Source organism: Canis lupus, chromosome 9, assembly GCF_048164855.1.
Source record: "Canis lupus baileyi chromosome 9, mCanLup2.hap1, whole genome shotgun sequence".
NCBI lineage: Eukaryota > Metazoa > Chordata > Mammalia > Carnivora > Canidae > Canis > Canis lupus.
In genome coordinates, this window is record NC_132846.1 from 63,614,304 (window position 1) to 63,631,634 (window position 17,331).

The 17,331-nt window shown below is 56.9% G+C and overlaps 1 protein-coding gene across 5 annotated transcripts in view; it reads right to left on the bottom strand.

The window, feature by feature from the left end:
- CCDC88C (coiled-coil domain containing 88C) overlaps window positions 1-17,331 on the bottom strand; it is a 121,073-nt gene that overhangs the window by 28,883 nt on the left and 74,859 nt on the right. For 4 of the 5 annotated variants that reach the window (XM_072839714.1, XM_072839711.1, XM_072839712.1 and 1 more), the window contains 8 exons: window positions 14,028-14,212; window positions 10,270-10,407; window positions 8,230-9,300; window positions 5,654-5,781; window positions 4,457-4,598; window positions 3,482-3,673; window positions 1,937-2,098; window positions 594-871 (listed from right to left, as the gene is read on the bottom strand). In XM_072839714.1, the coding sequence (XP_072695815.1) occupies window positions 594-871; window positions 1,937-2,098; window positions 3,482-3,673; window positions 4,457-4,598; window positions 5,654-5,781; window positions 8,230-9,300; window positions 10,270-10,407; window positions 14,028-14,212 (2,296 nt within the window). The remainder of the gene's footprint in view (window positions 1-593; window positions 872-1,936; window positions 2,099-3,481; window positions 3,674-4,456; window positions 4,599-5,653; window positions 5,782-8,229; window positions 9,301-10,269; window positions 10,408-14,027; window positions 14,213-17,331) is intronic. The other variant, XM_072839710.1, reaches the window with a different exon arrangement.

The window sequence follows — 17,331 nt, forward strand, 5'->3', positions numbered from 1 at the left end:
TGGTTGAGAGCACAAACTTAGGACCTGTCCATTTCCATGCAGATGAATTAAAAAAAGAAAGGAAGGACTCCTGGGTGGCTCAGTGGTTGAGCATCTCCCTTTGGCTGAGGTTGTGATCCCTGAGTCCCAGGACTGAGTCCTACATCGGGCTCCCTGCGTGGAGCCGGCTTCTCCCTCTGCCTCTTTCTCTGTGTCTCTTATGAATAAATAAAATCTTTAAAAAAAAAAATTTTAATAAAAAAAGAAAGGCAGACAGGTACAGAGAGAGCATGGCTGAACCAGACATGGGGCTTCCACTACACCCTTCTGTGTGTCTCCTGTATGTTCAAAAGCTGCCCTAACTGAAGGCTGGGAAGCAGGCATCCCACACCCGCATGGGGAAAGAGGGCCCAGGAAGCCCACGCAGGTGTGTCACTGTCAACTGCAGGTGGGGTGGACAACCTCCATGTGCCTGGTCTAGAGAGGAGGGGCCAGCGGGGGGGATCTTAGGGAAGCAAGGACCCCCAAGGCCAGGCTTCCCTGAGCTGGGCCCAGCCGTGGCACCCCCTTCTCCACTTGAGGACCCGCCTTGCCTCTCAGTCCCCAGCACACACCTGTCGCGGAGCTCTCTGTGCTCCAGCTCCAGGTTGCGATGTAGCGTCTTCAGGCAGCTGTGCTGGCGGATAAGGGCCTCGTACTCCGTGGACTGGCGCTCGTGCAGCGCAGCCAGGTGCTCGTGGTCCTGCAGCAGGGCCTCGTAGGCAGCCGTCAGCTGCTCCTGCTGCCTCTGCAGGTTCTCGTGCTCACTCTCCTTGGCCGTCTGCTGGTTCTGGAGCAGCGTGTACTGTGCTGTGAGCGCAGCGCTCTGGGAGCTCAGAGTGGAGTTTTCCACCTGCCAAGAGGGAGGAGGTGCGGCCTTGCCACGGGCACGACCCTAGGGGGCCACAGGCCCCGTATCCCCACTCATGGTGACCACACCACAACCGGAGGCAGTCGCAACATTCCCAATGCTGGGACAGATCTCTCTGGACTTGAGGAACTGCTCTGAGGCCAGACTGGCACGACACCATCACCGGGGGCTCTGGTCCAGTGCCCTTGGGCGCCCTCTTTGACCACTTTTAAAACATCTGTTTTCTGGGATAAGTAGAAAATCCAGAACCACCTAGGAGGCCTGAAAGCTGCCACCAGCCAACCTCACCTAACTGATGTTTATACAACTGCCACCCAACGACACTCAGAATTGCCAGAAGATTCAACAGGGAGCACTGCCTAACTCAGTCTGGCACCAGGATGACCTATCCCCAAACCAGACAAGACACAACCACCGCCACCACCAAAACCCTGACCCAATATCCTATTCTGCTGTTTTAATAGAACATATCCCGACCTCTTTGCCAAACAGTTTCCTATTTATTGTCCTGACCCATGCTGCAGATCCTCAAACACTTGTCTCACCAACAGCACTAATGATGGATTAATTTATTTCCCCACCATCTGTGTCAACCACAAATAAAAACCGACATGTCCAAACAGGTGGCACAGAATACGAGTTTTGCTAGAAGTTCTCAACAGCCTGGCAGCCACATGGCACCCGACTCCCCTCGTGGAGATGAAAAATTCACATCAGTTTAAAAAAAAGGCTCAGCCAGGTGTTACGGTAAAGAAACCTGCTTAACTCTGTGGAGCTCAACTCACTTGAGCCTTGGATCTCCTTCCAAGGCATCCCCAGTAAAATCTCAATGGACTCTGCGAAACAGAGAATCCTGCAAGTCAAAGCAGAGACGCCAAGTGGCCAGCCCTGCAGCTGCACGCATGCTCAGTCATGCAAATGGCTATAAACCTTCACTACCTTCAAAGACCCGAGGCAGGGCTTCCGTGTTTATGAAACCACATATTACTGCACGCCCGGCGTCACGACGAAGAGCCAGCATCAGGTGCTGGTCCCTGGGAGACGCACCTGCAGCTTGGCCGTCTGGGTCTGCAGCGTGGTATTGTGCTCCTGCAGGAAGGCGCTCTGCTTCTGCAGCGTCAGGATCTGAGTGCTGAAGGCCACGTTCTGGGTCTCCAAATGCTGGAGCTGTTCCTTGAGCAGCTGCTTCTCAGCCTGCAGTGCCGCGTTCTAGGGGAAGCGGAAGCATGAGGGCCCCTCGCACACCTGCCTGGCCAAAGCTACCTGGCCCCAGGCCCGGGGCGTATCCAGAACCCTCAGGAGTTTGACGCCTTAGGAACTGAAGCCAGAGTCCACAGGGCAAGAGAAGTAACATGGTTCCCCTCTTGGAAAAGACACAACTGGGTGGGGCAGGAGAAGAGAACTAGTTTTTTCTGTTGTGTGCTTTCCAGACAGAAATGCATGTACGTGATGGGGACGCTGCTTCCAACCCGGAGCATCTGGGCGCAATGCCCAGGCAAGTTGGGGTTAACGCCGAGGCATCTCTTCTCTCTTTGATGCTTGCTTCTGCCCAACACCCCGAGGGTGCCTTTCTGTGAGGCTTCTCCCACGGCACAGGGAGTCCAAGCCCACGACCACCTCATCCTACAAGGTAGTGACAGCAGGTAGTCTCATGTCACATGAGACTGGGAGAGATTGTGTGAAATATGCCACCAACTCGGCCAGGGGCCAGGACACGTGGGGTGTAGCCCCGGGGCTGCCCCTCGCTAGCATGGGATGTGGGGTCAAATCTCCACTTTCTCATCTGTCAGATGGTGAAAACCATGACCATGTGTTCCACGAGGTTGTAGCCAGAGCCCAACAGTATCGAGGAGACTAGACGTGTGGTGAACTTCCTCTGTAAAGGGGCAGACAGGGTTTTGGGTTTGCCAGGCAGGTGGTCACCACTCCCACCATGTACCTCTGCCACCACCACCGCGTCGGAAGCCAGCCGCACACAGTATGCAAATAAAGGGGTATCTCTGGTCCAATAAAACTTCATTTACACAAAATCAGGTGGTGGACCACAGAGTACACAGCACTGTGGAACCAGAGGACTGGTGTACAAGCTATAGACCATGTCCAACAGGTGGGCAGACAGGGACTGGCCGTGGGGACCGGGGAGCACACCTCTACCCTCTGGGAAGGCTAACGGGATTGCAAACGAAAAGCAGCTCGTAGGACCTTGCCAGGACAACTCAAGAAGTATTCAACTAGAGAAGGAGCACCTGGGGGCTCCACTGGTTCAGCGTCTGCCTTGGGCTCGGGTCAGGATCCCAGGGTCCTGGGATGGATCCCCAGGTCAGGCTCCCTGCTCAGTGAGGAGCCTGCTTCTCCCTCACCCTCTCTCCCTCTCCGCCTACTTGTGCTCTCTTGCGCTCTGTCTCCCCGCCCTTCTCTCAAATAAAAGCTTAAAAAAAGAAAAGTATTCTACTAGATCTGGATCAATTTGAACAGATTCTGACGTCCTGCATCCTTCACAGTAAAAAGCCCATGAATGGGACCATCAACAGGGCGCACTCGCCCTCTCATTCTCTCTCTCTCTCAGCGACCGCAGCGGGGCAGCCCACTCACATTCCGCTCCAGCTCGATGGCCCGGTCCTTCACGCGGAGCAGCTCCATGGTGGCTTCTTTGTGGCTGGGCCCCCAGGGCTCCCTGCCCTGGTGAGCGGTGGTGACCGGAGTCTCCACAGGGTGTTTGAAGGAATTGTGTACGTGCTTCCCTTCCTCCTGGTTCTGCCTCAGCAGCTCACACTCAGTCTTCAGCTGCGGGTGTGGGAGCAGGACAGCACACTTGGGGCAGGGAGAGGCCAGCCCAGCGTGCTGTGTTCACGGCCAGTGGGCAGCCCTATCCTCCGTGCACCCCACGGCTCCCCGGCACTAGGTGAGCCACACACCTGGCCTTTGCTCTACAAGGAACATGCACAACTCATCCCGTGCTGCCCCTCTTTCCAGAAATCTGCCTCAGCCCCAGCTTCAGCCTCACAACCCTAGCAAGTCCTCACACCTCTGAGCCTCAGCTGCCCAATCCACAACATGGAGGTGAGCCTGGGGACCATGGACCAGGGGACGTCACAAAGGCCCATCTAGCTCTGGAGCTGCCTTGCTCAGATCTCTCATTCAATCCCACAGCCAGGAACTGCACCAAGGCCCCACCGCAGATGCCCGCAGGTGCCTGCAGGGGACATCCTTATGGGGGCCCATGCCTGTCCCACCCGAGCCCACGAGGCCCTAGGACTCTGCTTGGTCCTGCTGCTCACACTTTCACATGGGTTCTCATTCTCATGAGGGTCCCAGATCCTAACAGACTCAGCGCTGCTCTGATGTGGCCTCCTCTACCCCGGGGCCTCTGGTTCACTCAGATTCCATCCACCCTCGCTCGTAGGGTTCTGACGCCAGCACCGCCTCTCCACCCCGCACCCCACCCCACCCCAGAGCCCTGTGGATCAGCACATCTGCTCCAGGAATGGGCTTCCAGGCTGCTCCCCAGGCAAGAGGGAACCCCACTGCTGGGACTCGCAGCTTGCAGCTATAGGGGCCCGACCTTACCACCTGCAGTTCACTCTGGAGCTGGTGGTTCAGGCTGGCTTTCTCTTCCATCTGGGCTTCTAAGAACACAATCTTTTCTTCTTTCATGGCTAACGTTGTTTTTAATGCAGACTCATTTCTACCCTCCAAAATACTGAATTTCCTGAAAAAATAACAAATACACAACAGTGCTTACCTGTCTCTTCTGCCAACGAGCTCCCCACCTCCCAGCTGCCAACACCCGTCTCCTCCATTAAGCTGTTTTCCCCTTGTAATCCTGCAGCATTTGGCCCAGAAGAGCGATAGGGGCCGCAGCCCATCGCCCAGAGCCCTTTCCGGTGCTTCTCGTGTAGACACACCCTGCAAAGTAACCTCACGGCTGCAGTTTTACAGGCAGAGCCTCAGGGAGGGATGCTCACGGCCATTTTACAGGTGGGGAAACTGAGTCTCACAGAAAGGTTAAGCAATTGGCCCGAGATCTCAGTGCCAGCTAGGTAAGCGGTCAGGTCGGTGTGGCCTTTCAGGGAGTCGTGTGGATCTTGTCAGTTACAAGTCCAGTGGAAGTCCACGGTATTAGATTTCCTTGAGAAATGAGATCATTTTGGAAAGAACTGCAGGCAAAAGATCAACTTTAAGACCTAAAGGGCTGGGGTGGGGGTGAGAGGAAGGAAGAAGCGGGCAGAGCTCAGAGGGTTTGTGTGGCACAGAACCCAGCCTGTACAGATGGTGCCATAAGCAGATACAGGTCATCACAGCCGTTGTCACAACCCACCGGGTGTGCGGCATCAAGCATGAACCGAAAGTCGACTGTGGGCGTTGGTGGTGAGGTGTCAATGGAGGCATGTGGGGGCTAACACGTGCACTGCTCTAGTAGGGGACACGGATACTGATAATGGGGAGGCCATGCCTGGGGTGGGGGGCAGAGGGCATTCAGGAGCTCTCTCTACCTCACCCTTCATTTTGCCTTGAACTTAAACGTGCTCTAAAAAAATCTGTTTAAAAACAAATTAAGAAGCCTTTCCACTGGACACGAGAGAATCCTTTCACTCCTCTCTGGGAATCTCCAGGAAGAAGCCCGGTAACGTAAAGGACACCAGCCCCTGACAAGGACCGCGTGACAATGAGCCCCGAGTTGTGCAGAGTGAACCAAGCTCCGGAGCTGGGGGGTGGGGCTGGCAAGCAGCACAGGGCCTCAGGTCACAGCAGGGAGGTCCTCACGTGTCACCGTGGCTGCTCTCGTCCTGCAGCAGCAAATCCTTGTGGAGGCCGACCTTCTCCAGTCCCTGGCTCAATTTGTCCAGCTCGCTGCTCAGCTGTTGGCTCTTCAGCTTCTCCAGCACCAGGTCCTGCCAGGACAGGGAGTAGGACGGAGAGAGGACTTGTGAGGGACAGGAGCCCAGCAGGGAGGGGCCTGGCACAGGCCCTTATGGAGGCTGAGCAGCTGTCTTCCCAAGTCCCAGCTGACTCAGGTGTCCTGAGGGCAACACAGACTGTTCAACAGGGCCAGGGAGGGCCAGGGATGTCTTCCACAGGGAAGAGCGCAGACGTGCTTTCCCAGCCTCCCCGCACTGAGGCTGACCCCACTACAGGGCAACGCAGCCAGGACGGGGGTCTGAAACACCATTTATGTTAACCTTGATGTAGGGGGTTTGGACACTAATGTAGCTGCCTCTTCCGTGGATTGATGCAATTAAATACTACTTGCAAAGAATTTGGAACAGAAAAAAGTACAAAGAGAACAAAGATTTTTTTTTTTTTTTTTTGAGGACAAAGATTAAACCCTGGTTTTGGGGCCCCTGGGTGGCTCAGCGGTGGAGCGTTTGCCTTCGGCTCAGGTCGCGACCCCGGAGTCCTGGGATTGAGTTCTGCACTGGGCTCCCTGCAGGGAGCCTGCTTCTCCCTCTGCCTGGGCCACCTTCCTCTTATGTGTCTTGGTCACTCTCCAGGTAGGTACTGCTTACTGCCCAATGCCGCAGCTACTGGTACGTAAGCTGACCCCCCCACCCCCCACCCCCGCTGCCAAATCCTAAGGCCTCCGATGGCAGTGTGACACAGTGGGACTTGCCAAACATTCCACTGCTCCTCCTCCCAAATTTCCCAGCCACCCGGGGACGTGCCGCAGGTCACTTCCTGGCCGCCGTATGTAAGGGCCTGCGTGTGACCCCCCAGCTGTCTCTCTCCTGCCAGAGCAAACTGCCCAAACCCTGCGCTGAGGCGGGGAGCCGTTCATCAAAGCTGCTGAGTCACAGCACAGAGGGCAGGGCCCCCAGGAGTCACCTGGACTCTCGCGAGCGAGGGTGGGAGGGAGAAGCCACAGGGGAGAGGAGCCACTAGGATTCTGGGGTTGTCTGTGACTGCAGTGTAACCAATGTGACGCTTACAGGGGCTAGGATGAGGGGTCGCCCTGTGTTTTCTGTCCCTTCCCACAAGCATACTGACCGGCCTGCACAGAGTCTGCACAGACTTTTTGAACATGGATGCGACTCTGTGCTCACCAAATCTATTTCCTTTTCTTCCCTGACACACAACGAAACACATTTCCCCACCTCACCTGCAGCAGATGTAATTGTTGAGTGGGCTATGCACAGGGGAGCGGGGCCTCTCTCACTCTCGCTCATCTACCTGCGGAAGCCGGAGGGGCCAGCCGAAGACTCCGCCCTGGGGGGAGCCAAGCCACAGAAACCAGGTGCCCCCCTCGCTGCACAGAAGGCTGCCCTCAACAGCTCATTGGACTCCTACATGCGTGAGACCCGGCCTCTGTGCTGCGCCATTCAGATGTTCAAGTCATTTCTTTTTTTTTTTTTTAATTTTTTTTCTTTTTTTTTTTTTTTTTTTTCAAATCATTTCTGAAAGCAGTTTATTCACCTTAAAGTAGTGATCGAAGGCCCAGGTGACCCCATGTGATAAACACCGGAGAAGGAGCAGGACATGGACTCAGCAAGAGACTTTAAAATATTTATACCCTTGGATCCTGTAGTTTCACTTTGAGGAGTACAGCCTGAGAAAAGAGCTATGTGTGCGAGATGCCCCGTGTTATTTAAAACAATGGAAAAAGGGGGGGATACCTGGGTGGCTCAGTGGTTTAGCGCCACCTTTGGCCCAGGGCATGATCCTGGAGACCCGGGATCAAGCCCCACATCAGGCTCCCTGCATGGAGCCTGCTTCTCCCTCTGCCTGTCTCTGCCTCTCTGTCTCTCATGAATAAATAAAAAATCATGGAAAAAGGGGACACTCAGGTGGCTCAGAGGTTGAGCATCTGCCTTTGGCTCAGGGCATGACCTAGAGGTCTGGGATCAAGTCCCACATCAGGCTCCCCGCAGAGAGCCTACTTCTTCCTCTGCCTGTGTCTCCGCCTGTGTCTCTCATGAATAAATACATAAAATCTTATAAAAAACAACAAACTGGAAAACCGCCTCCAAAAAGGAATGGCAGTAAACCTATAGGATTAAATACCTCGCAGCCATTAGCAAGCCGAGGCTTAGAGCTTACTGACTGTAATGAGAAAAGGTATAAAAAGCAACACAGAGGAGGTCAGACTGCGGGAAGCAGGATGCTACATGTGGGCTCGATTTACAAACACACATCGGAAGGGATGGAATAAAACGAGCCGGACTACGAGTAGCACTAATCTTGGGGCGGCGAGACCATAAGAGGCAATCTCCCTTTGTTCCTTACACCTGCAGACACTGTCCCGTTTGGCACTGGGGAGGACATACTCAGGGTCACGTCTGTCACGCTCGTGCCACCTGGGGCAGATGCCCGCCTACCCCGCTGCCCTGGCCACCGCAGCTCACCTCTCTCAGGGCGGTCAGCGTTCTTGTGTGCACGGTGACCTGCTTGGTGAGGTCCCTGTTGTCCCTCTCCAGCTCCTTCAGCTTGCTGGCCGCGTCCCTGCAGCGGGCCAGCTCCTTGTCCAGCGCGCGGCTCTCCTTCTCTGCGGCAGACAGCCGGGCGGTGCTGTCGTCCAGGACCGCGTCCTTGAGCTCCACCTGCTGCCACAGCCGCTTCGCCTCCTTCTCCAGCAGCTTCTTGTCCTTCTCCAGCTGGGCTACCTCCTGCTCCAGGGCCTTCCGGTCCTCCTCCGACCTCACTAGCTGCTTGTTGGAGAGCCGCAGGGCCTCCAGGTCGCGCTGCAGGGCCTGGTGTTCGGCCTCCAGCTCCCGGAGCTCCTGCTCCAGGGCCCGGGCCTTCTGGCCACTGCTCTCCACCGTCTGCTGCAGTCGCACGTTCTCGGCACTCACGCCCTGGTAGCTGAGCTCCAGGCGCTCGGACTTCTTGCTTAGGGCTTTCAGCAGCTCCACGTTCTCCCTCAGCTCCTCCTTCTCCCGCTCGAGCTCCTGGTTCTCCCGCTCAATCTGAGCCATCTTGGCGCTGGTGAAGCGCATGGTCTCCACCATCCGGCGCAGTTCCAGGTTCTCCTCGTCCAGCTGCTTGTTGTCCCGCTCCAGACCCTCGAGCCGCACAGACACGTTCTGCAGAGTGTCCAGCGACTTCCTCAGCTTCCGGTTCTCCAGTGCCAGGCCCCGGCTCTCACGCTCCAGGGTGTCGACCTTCTCGGTGGCCGTCTTCAGGGAGGCCACCTTCTGGGCCAGCTTCTCGTTCTCCTTCTCCAGCCGGTGCAGCTCCTTCTCCAGCTCTTCCACCCGCTCCACCTTCTCCTTCACCTGCTCAAAGTCCTTCTGCAGCTGATGCTTCTCAAATTCCAGCTTGCTGAGCCTGCTGCTGGTCTCTGTCACTGTCTGGTGCAGCGCCTTGTTCTCTTTCTCGATGTCCTTTGCACGGGCCTCGCCGCTGACCTGTGCCCTCTCCCGTAATGACCACACCGTCTGGTTGAGGTGATCCTTTTCTTGCTCAAGATCCTTGATCTGCAGAGAAAGGCAAACGGGCATGACATGGCTATTGCACGGATGCAGTTCAGTGATCAGGGTCCAGGCTGGGAGGCTGAAGCACAGACCCCCTGGAAGAGCCCCACCCCCACCCTGGCACAGTCCCATTTCCCAGGGGCCCAGTATGGACATGAGATAAAGGGCCACTCACTGCGTGATTCAGAAACGTGACCCACAGCTCTCCCAGTGATTGAGAACAATGAAGGAGATTTCCCTGGTGCTTTTCACCCGATGACCTGGGCTCGCCCCCATGGCCTCCCCTTACACCTCTCTCCCCCAGCAGATGCTGCAGGTGATCTTCTCTCTGCCTGGAGCACTCCTCTTCCCCGCCCTACAGACCAGCTCTGCATGATGGTCCCTGCACTGAAGGTCAGCATCCCTGGCTCCTCCCGGTCCTGCAGGACTCAGGGTGACTGTCAGCTCTGTGACTCCAATATGCCCGGCACCCAGCAGGACGCTTTCCCTGGGCATCACCACCTTCTTCCCGCCCATAGCTTGGGGACAGCAGAGCAGGACAAGAGTGGTCTGGCTTCTGGCTGGCATTGCTGAGCCACTGGGACCACCCACTCTGGACTCCTTGTGGTGGTCAGCCACACAAAGCCCGGAGGCCGGCCAGGGCTCTCTGCTGAGACACCGTGGACACATGCGACTGGGCCAGCACCTGGTCATGCAGGGCTGTGCTGGATGCTGCAGGACATGGCAGCCTGCTGACCTCCGCCCACCTGCCATGAGTACTTTCTCCCTCCTCTTCCAAATCCTGACAGTCACACCAGGACTGCCGACATCCCTGAGAGGCCAAATCCGACCTCCGCTCCTCCATGGCCGGTTGAGAACTGCTGGTCTGAGGAGCAGCTCAGCCAGGTAAGTGGTAACCCGCGTATCAGCCCACAATTCCTGGGTAACGGCCCTAACTTGGGGCAGGAGCATCCGTCCTGGAGGCGCACCCACCTGCCTGGCTCTGTCAGCCTTCAGCGTCTCCATGTCACTCTGCAGCTGCTCCTTCTCCTTGATCAGCTCCTCGCTGAGGGTCTCTAAGTCCTGGTTGCTCTGCTTCTCTCTCTCCAGCTGGGTCTGTAACTTTTCAATCTGCAGAACCAAGAGGCCCAGCCCGGGCAGAGGTCAGTGTCACAAGGTGAACAACATTTTACAAAAACCCCCGAAAACCCTGTCAGCTTCACAGAATACGTGGGCAGGTCTCTTCTCGAGGAAACACCCAGGGGTGTTCCATAGCAACCTCAGCTCTTAGCCCACACTTGGCACCTCTGGCTCCAGGAGGAAGGGAAAGGCCTGGCACCAACCCTGCTCCTGATCCTCACCGCTGTACTCTCAAGCCCCACCTCGTCCCCCAGCCCCCAAGGTCTGGCGCCTCTAACTCAGGCCTTGTCTACCTGCCCAAAGGTCAGACCCCACACTCCAGGGGCTACCAGCCACCACCTGTGGCTGCCCTGCAGGGGCGTCACACTCACCCCTCTCCCACCCTGCCCTCTCCCTTCACGACAGCCGCCTCGGTTGGTGACGCTCCTATCCACCCAGCTGCTCATGGTGGTCCTCGGACACACCCCTCCTTCCTCTCTCCTCCTCCAGGTCCTGTCCTCTCTATGGCAGCTCTCTTTCATGGCTCAATGCCTGCCCCAGGCCAGACTACGTTGCTTCTTGCCTGGACACCTCCCAGGCTCCAAACACTCCTGCTGGGACCCACCAGCACCCATCCTTCCCAGACATGAACCGCCTAGTTCATTGTGCCTGACACCCTGAGAGCATGGGGACGTGGATTCCGACGATGCAGGCTGAGGGTAGGGCCTACCACTCGGCTCCCGGGCAATGGCTGTGTTGCTGTTTGCAGTGTGAGGGCTTCAGGGGAGCTGCTGTCCCTTCCTGCCAACGCCAAGCTCCTTATCACTGGGGATGGGAGTTGGGAGAGAGGCACGGGCTGGCATAAGAGGGATGAGGCTCCAGAGTCTGGTCCCTTGCTGCCAACGACAGGACCGCAAGCAAGTTTCTTTAATCCATGTGGGGCTCCATCAGCACGAAGTGCTCAGCACACACCTGGCAGGTGACCCTCCCTGAGGGTGTGTTGGCAGTTATTACCAACCATCACCAGGACGACTCTGGGCCAGAGGAGCTAAGTGATTTGCCCAGGGCCTTACAGTGACAAGTGGAGCCGGGGGCTCAGGAGGGGTGCCAGGCAGTGGACACACAGTGGGTAACCTCAGCCTGTTCTCGTGCACAGTCGGGGGGCCTGCGGTGTGTGCCCTGGGCCCCCCTGGCTTGCTCCCTGACCTGTTAATCTGTGACCCCCACTGCCCCTTCCCTCCCAGAGAAGCACATCTTATTCCAACCTTTGCGTTTCTCGCTGTTGCTGTTTCTAGTTTGAAGACACAATCTCCCCACCTCCCACCTCCCGCTGCTGGATGTCCATCGTCATCATTCCCCCGTTCTAGTTCTTTCGGCCCTGGAACTGGAGCCCTGACTGTTATCCATCCCTGAGGGTCTGCAGTTACCCTGGGGGAGCTCACTGGGCTCAGGAGTGAGCCAGCCGCAGCCCTGAGAGGGCTTTCCATCCTCCCTCAAGTACCTGGCTCAGAATGTGGGTGCCAGGGACCTTCCTCTCAGTCCTGGGGATGTATGCACCCCCAAAGGGTTGTCCTCCTCCCTCTGAAAATAAGGATTATTTACCTCTTGGCTCAGGATGTGAACCCTCATGACATCAACACAAAGTTATTGCATGAGAATGAGGCCGTTTCTCTAAGGTCTGTGGCAGTTTCATGAGTTAGGGGGCGGATATTCGCTTTGGGGGATGACCGTTCCCACAGACTCACAAACCCAAGCAAGCTTACAGCCTGGGCTATACCAGGGATGGTGAGAGAGCCAGGCTGGCCCAGCAGTCGGAGCCTCCAGGGCCCTGTGTCCTGGCTGGCCCCTGTCCTTGCCTTGCAGACACCTTCCTGAGTGGCAACCCCAGGCAGAACCTGCCCCTGTTCCGGGAACGTCAGTGTCAAAGCTGCGTCCCCTGTGGGGCTCAGCCAAGCTGCTGGGTCACCTATAGACTAAGAAATGCCAGCTGGTGGCCAAGACACAGCCCGCAGAGAGGAGAAGAGCAGAGTGAAGCAACCAAGGTCAGGGAAGGTAAATTCAAGGTGAGTCGAGGGGCTCCTGCCTCCAGCGTTGTGTGCCACGTGGTGTATGGAGCACACACAAGCACCCGCACGAGTCAGAGCAGAGGCAGCCAGACCTGGGCAGGCCGAATGGGACAGGCCGAAAGGCGTTCCAGCCGGCACCAGACACAGGATGGCTCTGGTCTGAGGAGACTACACATCCCCTCTACCAGGAATGCAGTGCCAAGACCTGCCTCCCATGGGCTGGGGCCGGGGAAGGCTGGCGTCCCCTCGGGGAGCCAATGCATGGAAGCAGGAGGGGCGGTGCTGAGCCACGGGGGCTCAGGAGGGGTGCCAGGCAGGGCGGTGCTCACTGCCAGGCCTGCCTGTGCAGAGGAGCAGCTGGGGTGGCCGCAGGGATGGGCAGGGGAAGTCCCAGTCATCCCCTCTGAGGCTGGCTGGGAGCCGGGCCAGCGAGGTCACACTGCAGCTTTGGATGGCAGACCATGGGGACCTGCAGAGTTGAAGGTTCTCATCTCTCTAAAGGTCAACGTGTTTTATCTTGGCTGAGGTCAGGCTGCCATTTATAGAGACATTTCCTGTGCTTCGACCGTGTGAATCTAAGGTCTCAAACCATCTAGACGCCTTCCATCTGCCATTCTGCATTTGGAGCTGGGGCTCCAGACGGGGTGTTTTCCACTCTCCTCTGGGAGACGACATGCTTCCTGGCACCTACCACACTGGCTGCAGGGCCCACAGTGCTTCAAAGGGACAAAAAGGGAGGGCCACAGAGCCTGGGAGCCCCAGGAGGGGACTGCGGAGAGCCTTTCACGGGGTCCATACCAAGCCCTGGCTCTTCCCCCTGCCAGCACAGCCTCAGTCGACGATGCCGGAAGGGCCTGTGGGCAGGACACACACCCAGACACCTGCAAGCGTCAGTCCTGCGTGGTTGCCGGCCAGCCCCAGCACTCCTGCGCTCTCCCCTCATTGGAATCCGGCAGCTGGCGTGTTCAGAGCCCACCACACAGCTGCGCTATACCAAAGCCCTGTGACCTACACGTGGAGGCCACCCCCAGATCTCCACAGCCCCTTCGAGCCCCTGAGACCGCACCCCCGGGATGTACAGGGGTCCTCATACCTACGGGACGATAACAGCAAGCCTCCGTGCGTCCTGCCAGAGGTCACAACCCACAGCCGTTCTGAAGGGCAAGTCCTTGCTCTCATCCCACTAACCAAGTGCAAGAAGTGAGTTCTGGCCTTGTTTTACCACCAGCAATGCCCTGAGCTGGTCTGCCAGCATCCCCTACACGCACACACACTTCCATCACTGCTTCCTCTCCCTGTGCCCCGTCCTGTGCTTTTTACCAGTCCTGTGTGTTTCTATGGAGCCTTTCCTGGGTGCCAGACCCTCTGCCTATGCTGAGTCCTATAACCCTCACCACCCCGTTAACCCCATTCTACAGATGAAGACAAGACACATGAGGTCAAGTCCCACTGGGGCCACACCCTCAAAGCACTGGTACAGGGACAAGCCAGGCTGTGCTCTCGTCTGTCTGTTACAACGGACCACGGCTGCGCCCGGCTGAACCTGCCGATGAGGGCCGGGGTTACCTTCTTGCTGAGCTGCTGATTCTCCTTCTCCAGCTCCCCGCTCTTCAGGCTGCTCTCCTCCAATGCCAGGGATGCGTCCCGCAGCCCCTGGATGGTGCTCTGGAGGCTCTGGTTCTCCTTCTCCAGCTTCAGGATGCGGCTGGAGGCACATTCGTTCAGCTCGAACACAAATGACTTCCTGGAGGCTAAAGCGCAAGATTGGGTCAGAGGCCGGTTTCCAGGAGCCTCTGCTTCCACTCTCCACCCCCAGCCTGGAAATGAGGCCACTGGCCCCCACACCCCACATCTGAGGGGCCCAATAGGGGCTCCCAGGGGCATCACCCCCTATTCATATGACGCTGCTGTGGTCAGCACCCCAGTGTCCCTCAGGCAGGTACGGTCCTGCTGGCTCTGCTGGGGTTGGTCAGGGGACCAAGTGCAACTAGAGAAGAAAGCAGGTCATGGCGAAGGAGCCAGTGCAGAAGGTACAGACTGCGGAGAACCATTCCTGCAAGCTGCTAACCAGACTGGGCAGCTCGAGGACCGCAGAGACCAACAGAGATGGCAAACAGGTGACCTGTGTTGCACCAGCTCTGGGAGGCTCAGCGGGAGGCGTGGGGTGATCGACTAGCTATGTCTGCCACGAGCAGCAGGTGGCCAGGGGGGTCTGTAGGCCCAGGACTGGCCATCCTTCAGGTGGACGTTCTGCAATCTCACAACCGTACTGCAGGAAAAAAAAAAACTGAAATGTATGTGTAAAATATGGTTTAAAATTCTAAGTGAGATGAAAATGTGAGCTAAAGATGGAGAAAGGCAGACGATCTCTGCTTCTAAACAGCTCAAACACAGGTGAAGAAGGGGGCAGGAGTCAGGAACGGGGGTTCTTGGCCCCTTCCTGCCTCAGCAGGTGAATGGCATTGGGTAACTCAAGGGGCTTTTTGGGAAAGAAAAAAGGAATGTATGTGAAAGCCCTTGGAAGGAGGAATCAGACTGGAGTGGGGGTGTGTGGGTGCCTGGGTGGCTCCATTGGTGAAGCGTCAGCCTTCAGCTCAGGGCATGATCCTGGGGTCCTGGGATCCAGCCCCTTGTCAGGCTCCCTGCTCAGCGGGGAGTCTGCTCCTCCCTCTGCCCCTCCCCTGTTTGTACACTGTCTCTCAAATAAATAAATAAAATCTTAAAAAAATAAAAAGAAAGGGATCAGAGTTGTCCTGTCCTCTGTCCCATCAGGAGCATACATGCTCAGCTCTGGGAGCCTGACCACACCATGTGGCCAAGGCAGCCTTCCCTGCCTGGTTCCTATTCGTTACACCAGGGGCTGGGTGGATGCACGGGCTGGCTCTCATAGCAAAGCACACGAAGCTAGAAACACAACATGCTGGGTTTCAATCCTCTGCATGACCCTAAGAACTAGAAGGCATCTGCATCCCACCGAGTTCTCCTCATCCACCAAGACGGCAGAACAGACCCAACAAACTCATGTCCAAACGACCCCAGGCAACAGCAGGCAGGCAGCAGTGGAGGTGGACAGGGCGTCCGTGGGGCTGACCACCCCGGCGCCAGCGTGCACACATGCTCGCAACATAGAAAAATGCATGGAGGGCTGTGTCTTGAAACTAGCCTGACCTCACACCCTGCTGACTCAGAGAGAACCTGTGGTCCCTCGGACAGGACCCTCTGCAGCATCCAGGGGAAAAAATAACATTTTTAAATTGTGGTGAAACACACAGAATATAAAATGCACCATTTCAATTAATTCCTGGTGTATAGCACTGTGGCATCAGATACATTCTCACTGTCCTACAGCTGCGCCTGCCCACCCACCTCCAGACTTTGTCATCACTCCAACTGAAGTTCTACATTCAGAAGCAGTGTGAAGGGGCCACGAGTCAAACAATGGAATTGATTCTAAGCCTTATTTCCTCTTCCGTGAAAGACGGTGCCTCAGAGACCATGATGAGGACACAACAGTGTATCACGAAAACCACTGATGGCTCCTTACCAAGTGCTATGCTCATTAGCACTCCCAGCTATCAGTCGTGGGATGGGTGCGTGTGTGCACATGTGTATGTGTGTGTGGGGGGGGAGGTTTTAATACAAGAAGAGGAAAGGTACCCTTTCGAGAGTGCCTGCGCCAGACACAGCATAATGCTTCACTAGCTCCTGTCACTGTATACCCACGGCAATTCTGTGAGGGGGGGCTTCGTCACCCCCGTTTTGCAGATAAGGAAACCGAGGCTTAAAGGAGGTCACCTGGCCAACTAGTTCTGACTCAAGAAGCTACCACCCCGGTACGCGCACAAGTACGGGTGGGCTCTGCTCCTGTTACACCACCGCTCAAACCAATGCCCCTTAGGTCCCGGCTGCGCACCAGGGGTTGGAAACACCGAGAGGAATCATATCCTTTGACCTGAAGGGCTCACATACGTCCTGAGGAGCGTGAACAGGCAGGCTCCAGGTGCCCACAGCCCTGCTCTCTCACTGGAACATGCACGGCCCGAACTGGCCCCGGGAAGCCCGCACCACCTCTCTGCTCCGCCAGGGGGCAGAGGTCCACCCCCGTGGGCCTGGACTCCCAGAGCAGGGAATCCGGATGACCCCTCCCAGACCCCAGCAGACCCCACCCAGACCCCACTGCAGACCCCAGCAGAGACCCCAGACCCCACCGCAGACCCCAGACCTCAACCACAGACCCCAGACCCCACCGCAGCACGACGCCTGGAACATGCACACAACTAACTTTTCACCCAGATTAACAGTTTACTGAACTGATCGTAGGTTCAGAGCCTGAGGAACCCTCCAGCTGCTTCCGGCAATCTTTCCCATTGAGCTCAGGGACATTTACTAGAATTGACCAGGCCACCCCAACCAGCTGAGGCCCTACCGACACCCTGTAAAGTTCTGAGCACACGTTCCCTGGCGCTATCAGGTGCATATGTACTATTTCTGAACAAAGGAACTGGCTTATTGTTTGCGCAGGGCTGGGGCTTCCTGCTGCAGCGCTAACTGCTGCCCCACCCACCCGCCCCGGCCAACACGTTTCTGGGTGCTGGGCAGTGGGGCCGCACAAGCATGGAGCACCAGGCGGGGGAGGAAGAGGCCCGGGGCCTGGGAGGAGCAGCCACTCAGCCATCCCCACCCAGAGAGGCAGAAAACACACTGCATCCATCTTGCCCAATTATGCAAATGAGCAGAGCAAATAATGCCCAGGGCACATTTATAGTGGAGATTAATGACCACTGGGGATGTCACCTGCCACACAGGGCTTTCAACCATCCACAGATAAGCCTAACACGTCCTCTGGGTGTCAGCAGGCTGTAATCTGGAA